Raw genomic sequence first — 15,274 nt, forward strand, 5'->3', positions numbered from 1 at the left:
AGGGGAGAGGGGGGTGAGACGGAGCACAGATTCGGATGACTGCTTTGTGGAAACAGGAGACTTCTGGGAGTCTCTACATATGATCTTGTGATTTGAGCAATGGCTTCAGCGGATTATAATCAGCAAAAACTAGGTTGTTCACCCACAAAACCGTCCCGCATTTGGAAAGGCAGTCCACTTGCACTGCGAGTCTCCCATTCCTGCATGCACGCCAGACCAAATCCAAAACAAATACGTAACTGACCCAGGTCTGATGCATGTATTTTTAGAAGCTTTATATTTTTCCTCTAAATAAATGATTTGCCAGTTGTGCAGACATTTGACAATTCTGAGCATGACGGTTTTGCCATTGATGCACTCCCTCATGTAATTTTGGACTGCAGCCCAACACTTAAATACTATACAGTACATTGGCATACTAAGCAATACGTTTAACTACATGTTTAACGGTTAATACTAATTATACCAATGCAAATTAAAGGGGATGGGTCTCCTGTGTTCATTAACGTTACGGGCAAAATTATCAGCCCATTAAAAAAGGTACAGAGTGCAATATCTAAGATTATTACAGCACTATCGAAGAGGTAAAACCATTCAGCGGCCCCCTTGAGTGCTGTGGGAATTTCTGACGTGTTCACTGTCCTCTGAACAGCATGAGAGCCGTTCTCCCAGATTCTACAAGCACATTGATGCCCGGAATCTCACCTCTTGTTCAACTCAACAGTGCCACTGATGCGTGAATATACCGTATTAGATTTTTTTTTTTTTTAAAGGTTAATGAAATAACAACCGGAATATTTCTGCGAAAAATAGAAGGCCTGAGCCCTACCAGTTCAGTCTCAAAGAGCGACCTTTGACCTTCGTACCAGACAAACCAGGCCCTTCCAAGCTCTACCCCGCTCTCAGGTAAAGGTCTGGATCTTATCCCAGTTTTCACACCGGTTTGTCACAGCAGAGTCAGGAGATCAAACGCTTCCCTGTGCACCAGAGACGGTTTCGCTACAGGGGCTGTCCCTCGGCCACCACCTCCCTCAGAGACCATATCGCGCCGCTTCGCTGGAAACCAGAGGCTGCCGACGGGAGTAATCCCACAATCCAGTTGTTTCGCATCGCTGCTCTTGATTTCTCGATTCATTTGCAGGGCACAAAGACCTGAGGCGCTGGTGATCTGTGGTGACTGTAACTTAGCCTTTCAGTCCCTCGCCTGGTTCACATAAAATATTCTAGATATACAAGCAGCACTGTGGCACTTAGGCACATGTAAAACAAAATCTGTGAAGTGAAGATGCTATCAAGAATAATGAAATTAACAGTTTCTGAATATCAAAAAATTCACTATAAATAGCAGTGAACAGCTAAAAACTAAGTCAAATCACTTGCCTCTGGCTCTCTAGGTAATACCTGACACCCCTAACAAGTTTTTATCTGAAAAGTGGTCTTTTACTTGATATGATACTTTATTTCATGAAATACACATTTTTCCCTGTAACATTATTTTTTTGGGGAAAATTTTGCAGAAAAATGCAGAAAAAAATAAACACTGAAGACAAAATTTATAGAATATATCTAGGGTGCCGAAGACCTTGTATAGTTGGATTCCCTGAAACAATGCCTATCATTTCCAGTGCAAACAGAGAGGTAAGTTCAAGTGCCTTACTGTCCTTTATTGATGTATCTATGTTTCATAGAACACATAAAACCATAAAACTTTGCTCTCCTCACCTTGGTCAGCCCAGAAACCTCCCCCTTCTGCAGAGGACTGGCGATGGAGGGGGTGAGGATTCTGGCTGCGTCGACTGGCCTTCCTTTCATGAAGTGCTTGCCCGCCTCATAGATGTCCACCTCGATCATTTTACCTTTGAACTCTGGCGTTTTAGGGACCAGGACCTTAAAAAGGGAACAGGGAAACAGAAACTGTAAGCAAGAGCGTAGAGCGCACCACTGAAAGTCTCGGAGGTTCATTGGTTTGACAGGCAGCGACTGAAGGATGAGGCAGAGTTACGACTTGGAGAGCGTTTCACGCTCTGTGAGCTGGGTTCCTCTGAGGGGGGAAAAAACCTTTCACACAAGTTTCAGTTCTTCCCCAAGAGGTTTAAATGGCTGCTATTATTCGCAGGCTGTATCTACCACGACCCAGGAGCATGGGCGGGGGGAAAAAAACATTTACAGAGCACAGGGCATCCTTTGTAACATGAGACCCTTCAAATCAATGGCGGTCTACGGTGCTGAGTGTGTCATCTCTGGTAGAAGGAGCATAGCTAGTTGGTTGAGTCAACATGCACAGCTCATGACTCTGGCTCTGACTGGGTTAAAATCTGGGAGCCTATAGTACGATGTGGAAACAATCTCCAAGTTTCCACCCTTTCGCTGACCTCCTGACCTCTCAGTGGAGCCGACGCAGACGAGAAACACAAACAATCATACAAACAAGCGCAAAGAAGCAAACAAAACAAGCCGAATGAGACGGGTGTTGATAAACACTCTCCGACATCCTCCAGTCAGGTTGGTGAGGCTTCAGCGAAAGCTGTAAATTACGCCACAGGGCTCGCTCCCCGTAGACATGGTTCGTCTTCCCGTTTTCTGGCCAACAGCGGAGGTATTCCCAGGACACAAATAGGCTGTCTTTTTAAAACATTCTCCGGGCCGGTCGGCGAGATTAGTGGCTCGTATCTGCACCAGGTCTATTCAGGATGATCTTTGGAGAAATGGATTCGACTCGAAGCAGAGAGCGAATTGGATTAAACGCAAACGCAACGGGATCTACGGGGTGTTTCTGCGGGAATTACCTTTATTAGAGCATTGTATACGGCCGTACATCTGAGAGCACCGTCACCTCTCCAGACATGAAAGGAGGCATTTTATTCCGGAGCGCTGTGATCCATCAAACATATGGCGTATCTGTGGATCTGTCAATTACATTTTCAATTAACTCGGAACTAAATGTGCTTTCCCTGTCGTCGCCTCACTTTAATTCTCTTCCACAAAAGAAAAAAAAAGCAGAATTATGAAGACAATTTTTCATTCCGTTATGTAAAGTGCAATTTCGAAACCTGAAGGTTAAATATTATCGTTCGCAGGGCTGCCTGTTGAGCACTCTCTTTCTCATTCACTTTTCCCCCGCCGCATTATAAAAGAGGAAGGGAGGCAAAGCACATAATAAATGCAATTCAAACATCTTAAATAAGGTTGCCTCGTTAATTGCGTGCTCTGCATGAGAAACGCAATTATCGCACAGAACAATCTCGCACAGCACTAGGATATGATGCAAAGGTAAACTAATCCTGTTTTTGTCTATCACTTGTCTATTTACCATTGCATCTAAAGGATCTAGTTAAATGCCTGGCATACATAATGAACACGCTTCTACCATATCTTGTCACAGACAAATGAGAGAAACCAAATGAGGAGCCTCACTTACCCAGTCTTTGTCCATCCTTCCACACAAATGGTTTAAAATTACTTAACCCCTTGTGGGCAGATGCGACCTGCACGTTATATCTCCTTTAACTGACGGATGCAACCTGCGCGTTACATCTCCCTTAACAGACGGATGTGACCTGCGCGTTACATCTCCCTTAACAGACGGATGTGACCTGCTCGGTACATCTCCATTAACAGACGGATGTGACCTGTGCGTTACATCTCCCTTAACAGACGGATGTGACCTGCGTGTTACATCTCCCTTAACAGACGGATGTGACCTGTGCGTTACATCTCCCTTAACAGATGGATGTGACCTGCGCGTTACATCTCCCTTAACAATGTGACGGCAATGTTCTATTTGATCATCTATTGATGTTCTATTTTTTTCATAGGGTGCCTTAGTCCATATTGGGTTAGTCCATAAACAGGCGTCAGTGTGCTCTTCCTAGTTTAAATATCTAAGACACCATAAAACGTTTGCAAAGAGCAGTGACATACTGACCCCAGACCTCAAATCCCCCCTCCCACACTGCCTCTACCTCCTGTGGCCAGCTCTCTGTGTTAACATTAATGTCATCCAATAATTATGCAAAAACATACATCATGTCAGAGAAAATCTTTTTACAAATAGCTCAGAAAAATAGCAGTTAGACCCTAAAATACGCCTACTTCCACCAAAATTGCAATCGTTTTACTTGAATCAGAATGGAACATAAATTGAAAGCTCAAGGACAATATGAAAAGCTCCAAAGCCTATAATATAATGTTTTTAACCACCATCCACAATCATATTCAGAAGCCCACGGACTACGCAACAAGTGATTTCCACAGATGACGACAAGTGCCCGTTGTTGTTCTTTCATGTGCCGTATTTCTTTTGCCATATTTACATAAAAAGTCAGTGGTCGGTGGGGGGTGGAAGTGTCCGGGGCCTGTTTGTCACAGCATGCGGCTAATTTAATCACTGTACCTGCCGCCCTGCATGCAGCCTGCCCCTTATCCTGTACAGCGGAGGGGAAGTTGGCTACTCGGGAAGGGGGACCGTGTCCAACCCCGGGCGGAAGCGTGGGGGCTGTCGGGTTCTCCTTGATGGGCGATTAAGGGATGAAAAGGCTTTTTCCACACCGCGAGTCGAGTCTCTTGCAGCCCTCCAGCTTAAGATAACGCAGTTTTGTTTGTCCATTTAACGCTAGTATACGTTACCTGTCCCCCAGTCAGGTCCCGTTATTAAAACGTGGGTCTCCATCTGATCAACCCCCCCTCCCAAAAAAAAAAAAAGCAAGTGCATATGATTCTCACCTTATCTCCTGGAGCGGGTTGGGGGGGAGAGTGGGTGCGTGGGCGGATTAGGGTCCCTGAGACCAATCTTGGAATGACGGGATTGAAAGGAAAGCAAATAGGAGAAAAGCTCACTTGCATCGCAGATTAAAACGGGTCTCCCTTTATCACATTAGTCCTCTCGGATCGATTGACGCAGACGTGGGGTTTTGTTGGGTCTTTGAATAGCCGGATCAATGGCAGGACACCCTCTGTGCACACGACCCCCCCCCCCCCCCCCCACCCCCCCAACCTCCCCTCTCACCCCCCCCCCCCGTGAGCCGCTGGGGGCGGGCCCAACCTCTTGTCCTCCTTTTGGCAGATCTGTTTATTTCTACAAAGTAAGAGCCTTTAATTCAAACACTGGGGTTATCTTTTCTTATCTCTCCCGCTCTCCATTTCAGACCACCTTCCCTGAGCCATAGAGAAGGTAGACGTGGGGGTGGGGGTGGGGGTGGGGGGGTGGGGGCTGACTGCCGATCGCATCACTCAGAGACAGCTTCTCTTTCAGGGCCATAATGAGAATATTCCAGAAAAGAACCCCCCCCCCCACACACACACACCCCTATTCAGCAGGGGTCATCCAGGCAAGAAGAGGCTTTGCCCATTCAACCAATTTGCCCAATTCAACCAAAGAGAAACCGAATCCTGGCTCGCTAAGGGGGGTGGGGTGGGGTTTGGGGAAAGAGGGAAGAGTCACGTGAGCTTCCAACAGAGATCTCCATGGATGCGCAGCTGGCAGAACAGAGCCCCCACGCGTTCGGGCCTCTTTCAGCCCGCGAACGAGGCTAGATTCACAGACCTTCAGTGCCTGTTATGGCACACTCTCGCTCGGAACAGCGACAGGTATTAAACCTCTCACTCCTAAACAGCTGTAGGACACGACTACTGCCTCACAGGCCATAGAGGTAGCGCAACTTTTCAACATTTCTTCTTCCCTGACATAAGTCATTCAACAAGAACTGCCTTTATATCTGGTAGCCAGCCGAACTTTGTTGCTGGGTACAGAGCGGTGGAAATCGAGGGGCGGAGATCAAACCACCAAATTTCTCCTTGATGGCCTGACAACTGACTGACGCTTGTAACTAATTTTGTAGCCCCGAGTCCAGGGAAAAAATATTACCGGCTGCTTCCTCAAAAATGGAGGAACTTCAAACGTCCTTTTGATGACTAACTCAGGAGTAAATTGATTTATTTGAAGGTGTTTTAGAGTTTAACAGGTACTCTTTGAAGCCAGATGCAGTGGGATTAATGCAGGAATGTAACAGGGCTAAACATTAAAGAAAAACTTTATCAGGTGCACAACTGACTACTGCAAGGTTCCCACTTACAGGTGCAACCCAAGAAAATCAAACCGGGGCCGTGAAATGCCTTTGACGTGTAAGGGCAAACAGCAAATTCACTCCACACCTCTGTGTACCAAAACCAAAAGGGAAGTACAAATACTTGGATTCTTTTATAAAAAGATGTGGGATCCTGTAAGAGAGACTTCTAAGGGGAAAAAGTTTGTTTATTTGCCATTAGGAAAAAGGCACATATGTATATCATAGTTCTATTCTGGAAAGATTTCAAGAGGAGATACTGACACCAACCTGGTGGTATTTATTTTAAAAACAGAAATTTTCACCAACAGAAATTTAAGTGAAATCTCTCTTACCTGCTCATAGTATTTATTGTGGGCCACATAGAACTGGGCATCAAAGGACTCCTCTGTCACAAGCACCTGTTGTCTTTCGCCAACCTGGAGAGGAGAAGAGAAAGAGAGGAAAGAAAGAAAGGGAAATGGAGAAATGGTGGGAGAGATGGAGCGGGAGGGGGGGGTGACCAGGGAGAGGGGGTAAAAAGAGGGGGAGGAAAGAAACAGAGAGAGAAAGAGAGAGAATAAAAGAGAGGGCATTTATTTCCTCTGACAGTCCGCAACCTCAATAAACGCTCTGTTGCTGTATCTGGCACAAACTGCAAAGCAAACATCGCTCCCTCAGTCTAAATTACGAGGCTGTCTGTACACTGAACTGGACACAACAACAGCGGCTGCCCCACTCTCTGTCAATACCTCTGGGATGGCTTTATCACCTAGGCCCTGCTTTAAAGCCCAACCTTCTGGGCATGACGGCATAAATACTATTTTTATTACCTTGTAAAAAAAGAAAAAAAGAAAAAAAAAGAGCCAGCATATAGACTGAGCCTCACGGTGTTTCCAATTCTGTGGCTTCTAATCATTGTTCTAGCCCATATAATGTTCCGTACACTCAGGAGTGTACAATGTTCGCATTATTAAAATGTGTTAATAGGAAGAAGCGAAGAAAAAAATGGCAAACAGGAACGTGCCCAGTCTATCAATGAGACAGCCACCCAGGCGTGCGCTACAGAGAGCTGCACAATGGGGGGAGAGATGTTATCTGGCTTCGCTTCCATTTGATAGTATCCATTAGTATATCAAATGCAAAAATATGACTAAACGAAACGAGCACAGACCCTGATTTTCTGCACCCTTATTTTTGATGAACTAATGAACCGATGAAAAAATTCTGACCGTGGAATAATTGCGAAAAGCCGCTGACACGGAAACGATGTTGGAGAAACATATTTTCGTTATTTTGTGGAGTGAATCGTGAACTGTTTTTCATTTGTTTAAATCGCCAGAGGTACGGGCTGATTAGACGGCGTGCCCACGCCCGCGTGTTCTCGACAGCTCTGGAAATGCGTGGCAGTGAAATGAGCTGAACGGTCAGGCAGGAGGTCGCCACGGTGACCGACGTGCGGCCTGTTGCCTCTCCACCTAGCCCTTCTTCACTGGAGAACTGGGAAGTGCAGCACCCTCATGATGGAAAGCGACACACATGCGAATTTCCAAAACTAAAGCGAGGAGGGTTGTAGCACGAGGGGGGGGGGGGCTGAGGGTGTGTGTGCGAGTGTGTGTGTATGTAGTGTGTGGGGGTGTGAGGGTGTGTGTGTGAGTGTGTGGGGGTGTGAGGGTGTGTGTATGAGGGTGTGAGGACGAGATTTGATTTCTACCCCAAGCTTGGAGTCTAAGGCTGCACTGGGAACCATAAAGTGTACATCAGCTCCTTCTATAGCAAGGACCGGAGCGTGGTGCGAGCATGATAAAGAGTGCGCAAGCACACATGTACGAACACAGCCTTCACAAGTCAGTCAGGGTTGAGACCGTCCGTGTACATTTCAATAGAGATTTTCCTGCAGGGTCTCCTAAAAACAGGACATCCCTACAACAGACGATGGATGAATCTAAACCGCTTCGACTCTCCTTAAAGGGACAGGGCCGGCATCTGGCCTTTTGAAACAGCAGTTAACTTAATCTGCGCTACCGAGACGACTCCCTCTTTGTTTTTGGAGGCACCCCATTGGGCCTTTTTTTGTGGGCGACCAATGGAAAGACTGCTCCCTTGTGCTCCTGCTCCCTGCCCAGCTACACAGAGACAGGGCCTGCCAGGGAAGACAAAGCAGGGCAGAGCAGCATTTGCCGTGAACTCTCTAATTACATTAAGTGTGTTTGACATTATACTCTCTACGTAGCACGTGCCTCCGTGATAAACCAGGATAGCGAAGGCAATCTGCCTCCCTCTTTACCTCTTCACTAAGAAACGAAAGATAAATAACAAGTTTAAAAAAAAACTGTGCTGGAACTGAAAATCCGTCTCGATCTTGTTTGGATCCATTCGTTCAGCTGCAACGGTGGTTGTTTCTCAATACCCCAACTGCTCTGGCTCTAAACACAAGACTACTGGTGGGTAAAACTGCACCTCCTCAGGACACTTTGTGAAAAAAAAATTTCATCGGCCTGCACCACAGAGAACGTCCTCCGCAGGTATCCCAGCATTCACTGGGATTCTGCCATTAAACCTTTTTACGAGAGTTCAGATGATGCCATTCTGATGGAGCTGGAATGTGCGAATCAGTGGCTTTGTCCGGTTCTGCCCATTCCGCTGTGATTGAAAAATGCAACAAACATTTTCAGGGTGACACCGTCACTGAATGATACTCCAGCGTCTGTAGTGTTTTGGCGGTCACAGTGACACATAACCGTAGAATCATGACCACATAGGTCAGCCCCTGCACATAGACAGGACCAAAGAAAAACGAAACAATCCTTCCTGTAAAAACACACGGATGACTAAAAAATTTTCCTTTCCAACTGCAACAGCTTGAGAGTGCTTGAAGTGCTTTAAAAACATAATTGAAAAGCTTACAGATGAGTACTAATGCACTGCATAGAGGAGAACTAGGCTCACACGGCACCACCACTTGATATTAAAAACTCCTTTATTACAACGGGAACAATACAAGCTGGCCAGAATGGTCAATACATGGTTACGTTTACTTCTGAGAAAAGAAATTACATTGGAAATTTTTTATGCAAGAAGTCCACTCTGCATTTCCTGTAATGTGAAGAAAACATGCCAGCAAAAATATGTTTTTGAGTGCCTCTACTATACCACAAAAATCTGATTACGAAGAGGATCGTGCTCCACATTGGAACAGGTGGGCCAACCTAAAGCAAGGTTTTGCAGAAAAAGTTCCACCGATCTCATTAGAATTAATGGCTTAGGTTTTGGCACCCAGGCAAAAGCAAGAGGCGAAAGGCAACACAGACACTTCATACAAGCCACAGTGAAGCCGTACAGTCTTCATCTATAACTTAATACCAATGATGGGTGAAAGCTGGCACTAACCGCCAAGCACTGTTAATGGCAATGAAAATAACTCTTGATGAATAGAATTAGGGTATATATACCACATATCAGTAGACTTGGAAAATAGCAGAGGATGCTAAGCTAAAACCCAAGTGTTTTTCATCATGAATTAACATCATTTCATTAAAACCAATTAGGATCATATTATATAAACACAAACGCACACAATCACGTACAGTATACACAAACACGTGTTCACATTCCTAAGTGAACAGAATTATGTGCAGGAAATGTCTTAAGAGTTCTGGGATTGGGAAAGGCACACTGGCTCTTTAATGTCTTCACAGAATTAAAAGCCCAATAAAAACTCCTGTAATAGTGTGCATCCCTTGCCAGAAGTACTTCTGAAAAGACACTCCTGTGGTGTATATTTTTTTCTTTTCCAAGATTTTTCAATCTCACACCACAACGCTACCAACTTTAATTCAGGCCAAGCGTTCCACAATTAGTAACCGCTCTAGTCTGCGAAACACACCCTTATTTAAATATCAAATCAGAGCAATACCCTGCCAATTCCACAGCTCACACCATATAGGCAAAGATCCAGCCCACAATGTCTGGACTAGCCTTTCATCATACTAATCTATATGTGAAGATATATACTTTCTCAATCAAAGTTTCAAAACAGAATAAACATGTTTTTGTTTTTGTTCCACCAACTGACTTGAATTTCATGTATTTAACAATTCAGAAATGTGTGATTGAAAAATGCTTCACATGACTGCCAAAGTTTTATGACGGGGAAAAGAAACAAAACAAAAACAATGCATTCAGCAAACTACGACTGAATTACTTTTATAAACCATGATGAATTTTAAAACATCGCCACACAGTTTAAGAGTTTTGCATTCACCAGGATCAGCCTCTATGCGTGAGTGCACGCAAGCTGATTAAAGCTTTTATAATGATTAAATATAAGACTTTTATATGAAACATTCAGGCGAAAACAACCCTGACAAACAAATTATTTGGCGCAAACAAGAAGAAAGCTTTCTCAAAGCAAAAGCTACGACACCCTACCAGTGCCATTTTATGGAAGTACTGTACAGTGGCAAGTTTAAGGCCTGTAAAAGTGCAATTTGTGCAGAAGAATTCAAATACCAATATGTGCCAGTATCATGTCAGACAGACTCCTTATGGACGGTTCTATGCATCTACTGAGTTTGTTATAGCACACAGCACACTTTTGGCACTTCTGAGAAAAGCAAATTGCTTTTTGCCAGCTAGCCTGGTATTGGACTACAGTGAACTCATCCAGTCAACCCGAGTCAGACGAACGGCAGAGACAACCTCAATCTTCAGTGACTCTCCTCAAGACATTTGCCTTTGACTTTCTCGGACTCTTTCCTGCTAGTAAAGCTGCAGTCGTACACTGAGATGGCGGGAAAGGTGTTTCAAGACTCCATTAACTTCCCTGCCAATTTCAGTATGTGGTTCAAAATGGAAGCCTTCACAGTGGGCAAGATATGCTCTGATTACCGAAGATAGCTGATAATACTGTGTCATTTGAGCGTACTAATGTTCTCTCACTTGTTTTGTGGCTGAATTCAGAGAAAATGACCACGAATGACCATTTGACCAAATACGGAATAATGGCGCTATTAGAGTCGGTGCTCTCTCATGCTCCCCCTGCACTTTCCCAAAAGTAGCAAAGAGGTAAGTTGAGGTAATCTAACCACATACAACTTTTCAGAGAGTACCTCCAGCCACCAGTTTTAAACCAGTTTGCACAAGATATCGCCCATAACTGTATATTACATGATTATGAAGACTCCAATACTCAACGATTCCAGTTCCATTCTCTACAAATTTTTTTCACATGAGCTGTCAATGCCCATCCACATTCAGTGGGAATAAACAGTGGCAGCTGAACCGATCTGTGTGCCGTTAAGTTTTTTAGTTCATCGATTCTCACGGACAATTTTTGCATGCATTAAGTTTAACCGTGTTTTCAACTTTCAATAAGAGGTGGATCAAATATGTGATAATTTCCAGATAAGAATTATTACGACACAAAAATACATTCAGAGCCTTAATGGATACAATTTGGAGTAAAAATCACAGTATAGATGTATAGACATACCCATAGATATTACGACCCTTCTTTTGGAGATGATAATATGATTTTTAAAAAATGGGTTGTCCCTTAGGGCTGAACCGGTATGATATTAAATTCTTCACAGCAGGAACAGAAACAACAATGTTATTGGAATAAATCAGAACTGCAGAATGTAGGGATTAAGATAAAAAAGCAGTGTTCAAATAAATGCATTGTGCCTAACAATTATCCTTAAGAGCAACATAACAACATGAGACTCATTGTAGAGCTTAGTATTGATCTACAATAGCAACACTACCTAAAGCCACAGTGTGTACATGATACTAAAATAACATTAACTTGCAGGATACTTAACAATAACTGACTGCGGCAAGCAAAACTACTGGAATTAATTTAACGATTCAGGGACCAGCTTTTGAGGGTGTTGTGCGTAGGTCCAAATTCAGGGGACCACGGTGAAGTCTTAACAGGTGTTTCACTGCAAAAGCTGCCTCAAGGCAGAACAAATTAAGGAAAAAGAAACCCAAAAAAGCACCAAACGCCCAGTGCAAAACCCCTTGTTTTGAAATATGCCCTTATAAAACCATGATTAATTCCTAAAACCTTCTCCAATTACACACAAGCATCTGCAGGTGCGTTGCTAAAGTGGTGGGGCTCGGTGACTGCAGCAAAGAGTTTCTCGAAAGAAATAGACAGAAAAAACAAAAGAAAGAAAGAGGAAGATAAGAAAAGGTAAAGAAAGAAATACTGGTCAGCAGGAGCGAATGAAATAGAGTGGAGGAAAACATATCTCTCTAACAAACAAGCAGAACCCTGCAGCACAACACAGGCTCCCTGCTAAAGGTGAACTCATTATATTCAGGCAGCGAAGGCCAAACTACATTTTTTAGGAGGGATATGTTCCTGGGCCCACAGCTGATCTCATGAATTCATCATGTAACACAAAGAACTAGGAAGGAGAGGGGAAGAAACCCAGAACCTCATTTCCACAGTGTATTATTGCCCGAATCCTATCGCACTGACAATGCACAAAGAAGAGACTTACTTGGCTTACTGGACACAGATTGGATTTGGGATGTTGTACGGTAGCACGTCCGTTGTCTTACAGTCACAACCCATGAGTACATCCTAATCTTTCCATCGGACCAGTTTTTCACAAAGACACCCCCCATCCTAATTGAGTGTAAACCAGGTTACTGGATTATGGGCACAAAACAATCGAACGACAATAAAGATGTCAGATTATATCATGGGCTGATCTGATCCCTAATATGAGGGAAATCTGATAGGATGAAAAGTCTGCAACAGGATTCAATTGCCAGGAGGTCTGTTTGTTCTGTGTACACTGCACTAGGAGGAAAAACAGATTTGGATTTCTATCAATGGAGAAATAATAATTACATGGGTCCAGTACAAACAACCTCATAATCCGCTGTGCTGTGTAGATGAGAAGAGACAAAAGAAAGGGTTACTCGGATCATATTCAGGCCAGGTTTCACAAACCATAATGGAAAATTAAGCGACTCCTCTTAAAATGTGTTGATTTCTCAGTTGAGAGGAAACCTCATCAACACTGGGGAGGTACTCTGTGGAGCACCAAAGCGCAAGCACGCAGTGTGTGGCTGCTTGCAGCTTCCACCAAGCGCCAGAGAACATCTTGTGCGGATAATGCCTTTAATTGATAATTAATCCGAAGGAAAGGCGCGAAGCCGCGTGGCACGCGCTCAATAATGACTAACGCGCCGCTTCCCGCCCCTTTTATCATCTCCGTTATTTATTTATCGAGTTGCGATTTCCGCATTTCTCAAATAGTTTAAGACCGGTTCCCTGCCAGCCCCAGGAGTCGTTCGCGAAACGCCGACCGGCTAGCCCCCCATTCAGTACTCCAGCAGGGGGGCGATGTGTCCTCGAGCTAACGATAACGCTAGAGCTAACCCCCTGTTTCGGATTCGTTTTGGACTCCAGCCTTCCCGACCGGGAGGAAGCGCTACGGAGAGGATCTCGGGAGAGCCTCGTCTCTCCATTCCGCTCCGGCGAGTCGATCCAACACAGCGAGGGGGCAGCGCAATTATAAAACAAGACGTGTTATTCACGCGTGTTTACCAGCCAGGCTCCGAGGCAAGCTGGGCTCTCGCTCAAACATAAATAAATAAAAGATAAACGCACCATTTTGTGCAGGGAAAAAAATTTAAATAAACAAACGGGCTGTGAAGCAGAATGAAGGCTGGAAGACAGGCGATGTTCTGGGTGCGCATGAAGCTCAAAAGAACGGCTTGAAAGACCGGCTGCCGGTTAAGAGTTCTATTTGGTTTTGTTAAGAAGCATTTCAAAGTGGCAATTTTTTACTTCATAAGAATCTGGCATATCTGTTTGTGAGGACAGGGATGCGACACAGTAAACAACAAAGAGACAAAAATAAGCAGCTTATCATCAAGGGGCCACCAATTTGCAGGAACATCACTATGGCAGAAATCCTGCAAGCTGGCCCAAAGCTAAGCAGGATTCGCTACTCGAAATCCCCCACACAAAGTCCTGGGGCCAGCTTTCGCCGACTTTGACAAATGGCTCGATGCGATCGGTCGTCCGGGGCAATGAGGTTGCGTCCGAGAACGATTCGGTGACCCGGAGGGTCAGCGCTCCGCGGGGGCCGAGCTGCGTCACGCCGGGCCCCCGCGCGCAAGTCCGCCCCACCCCTTCCCCCCGAGCATGACGGGGGCATTCCTTCGTGCTCTAGCACCCACGGCAACAGAGCCGGGCACAAAGGGGGAGCTTGTGTCTTGCCGGTTACAGGCCTGCCTTCTGCCTTTCACGTCCCACACAATGAGTCTCACATAATGCAGGGCAGCTCCGTGCTGAACAAGCAGCCCCTAGCCGAGTGGTTGACTGCTTAGTTGGTGATTTGGTAGAAGGTAGAAGGAACATTACAGTTCTTTAGCTGACACTTTCATCCGAAGGGACAGTGATTAGACTAAGAAGGGGTCAATCTCCCCTGGAGCAATATGGGGTTAAGGGGCCATGCTCAAGGGCCCAACAGCTGCATGGACCTTATCGTGGCTACATGGGGGCCAGAACCACCCACCTTTCCGGGTCCCAGTCATGTACCTTAGCCACTAGGCTACAGGATGCCCCGGCAATATAGCCACAATAAGATCAGTGCAAGCTGTTGGGCCCTTCAACAAGGCCCTTTAACCCCACATTGCCCCTGGGGGGCATTGGCCCCTGCTTAGTCTAATCAACTGTAAGTCGCTTTAGATAAAAGTGTCAGCAAAATAACTACGATGTAATGTAACAAGCAGATTTACTGACACCACAACTGATTTAAAACAAAGCCTTAACAAGCACCGCTGTCGACATATGCTACGAGCGTGTCTACAGTTGTAGCCAATGAGGTTCCTTGATTAAAGTGATTACCACCCCTTTCATACCGAAGCCGTGTCCATCCCGGGAAATTCACAGATCGAGAGCAGAGTTGTGGTAAAGATATCCCAGGTTCACATTTTCACATCAACATAGGACATTCCCGGGTCGTTCCTTCTGTGCGAAATGTGTATGAAAAAAGTATCATACTATTAAAACAGAAATACTTGAATATTTAGCCTCCCTAATTATAAAATGCACAAAATGGAAATTGTTATTCATGACAGGAATGTCCTCTTTGGCTGGGAGGGCATTATTTTTTGGATAAATGGAGTTACGGCAACCGTTTGAAAATGTAAATTATCTAAAACGCTGTGTGTGTCAATGTCACTGCCTCATGGCAGGC

General features: G+C 44.9%; 1 protein-coding gene across 1 annotated transcript in view; it reads right to left on the reverse strand.

The window, feature by feature from the left end:
• The window catches only part of cdkal1 (CDK5 regulatory subunit associated protein 1-like 1), a 387,515-nt gene that overhangs the window by 16,639 nt on the left and 355,602 nt on the right, over positions 1-15,274 (reverse strand). The window contains exons 13-14 of the mRNA XM_061253309.1: positions 6,398-6,481; positions 1,723-1,887 (exon numbers count right to left, since the gene is read on the reverse strand). Coding sequence (XP_061109293.1) covers positions 1,723-1,887; positions 6,398-6,481 — 249 coding nt within the window. The remainder of the gene's footprint in view (positions 1-1,722; positions 1,888-6,397; positions 6,482-15,274) is intronic.

This window comes from Conger conger, chromosome 1 (genome assembly GCF_963514075.1).
Source record: "Conger conger chromosome 1, fConCon1.1, whole genome shotgun sequence".
Taxonomy (NCBI): Eukaryota; Metazoa; Chordata; class Actinopteri; order Anguilliformes; family Congridae; genus Conger; species Conger conger.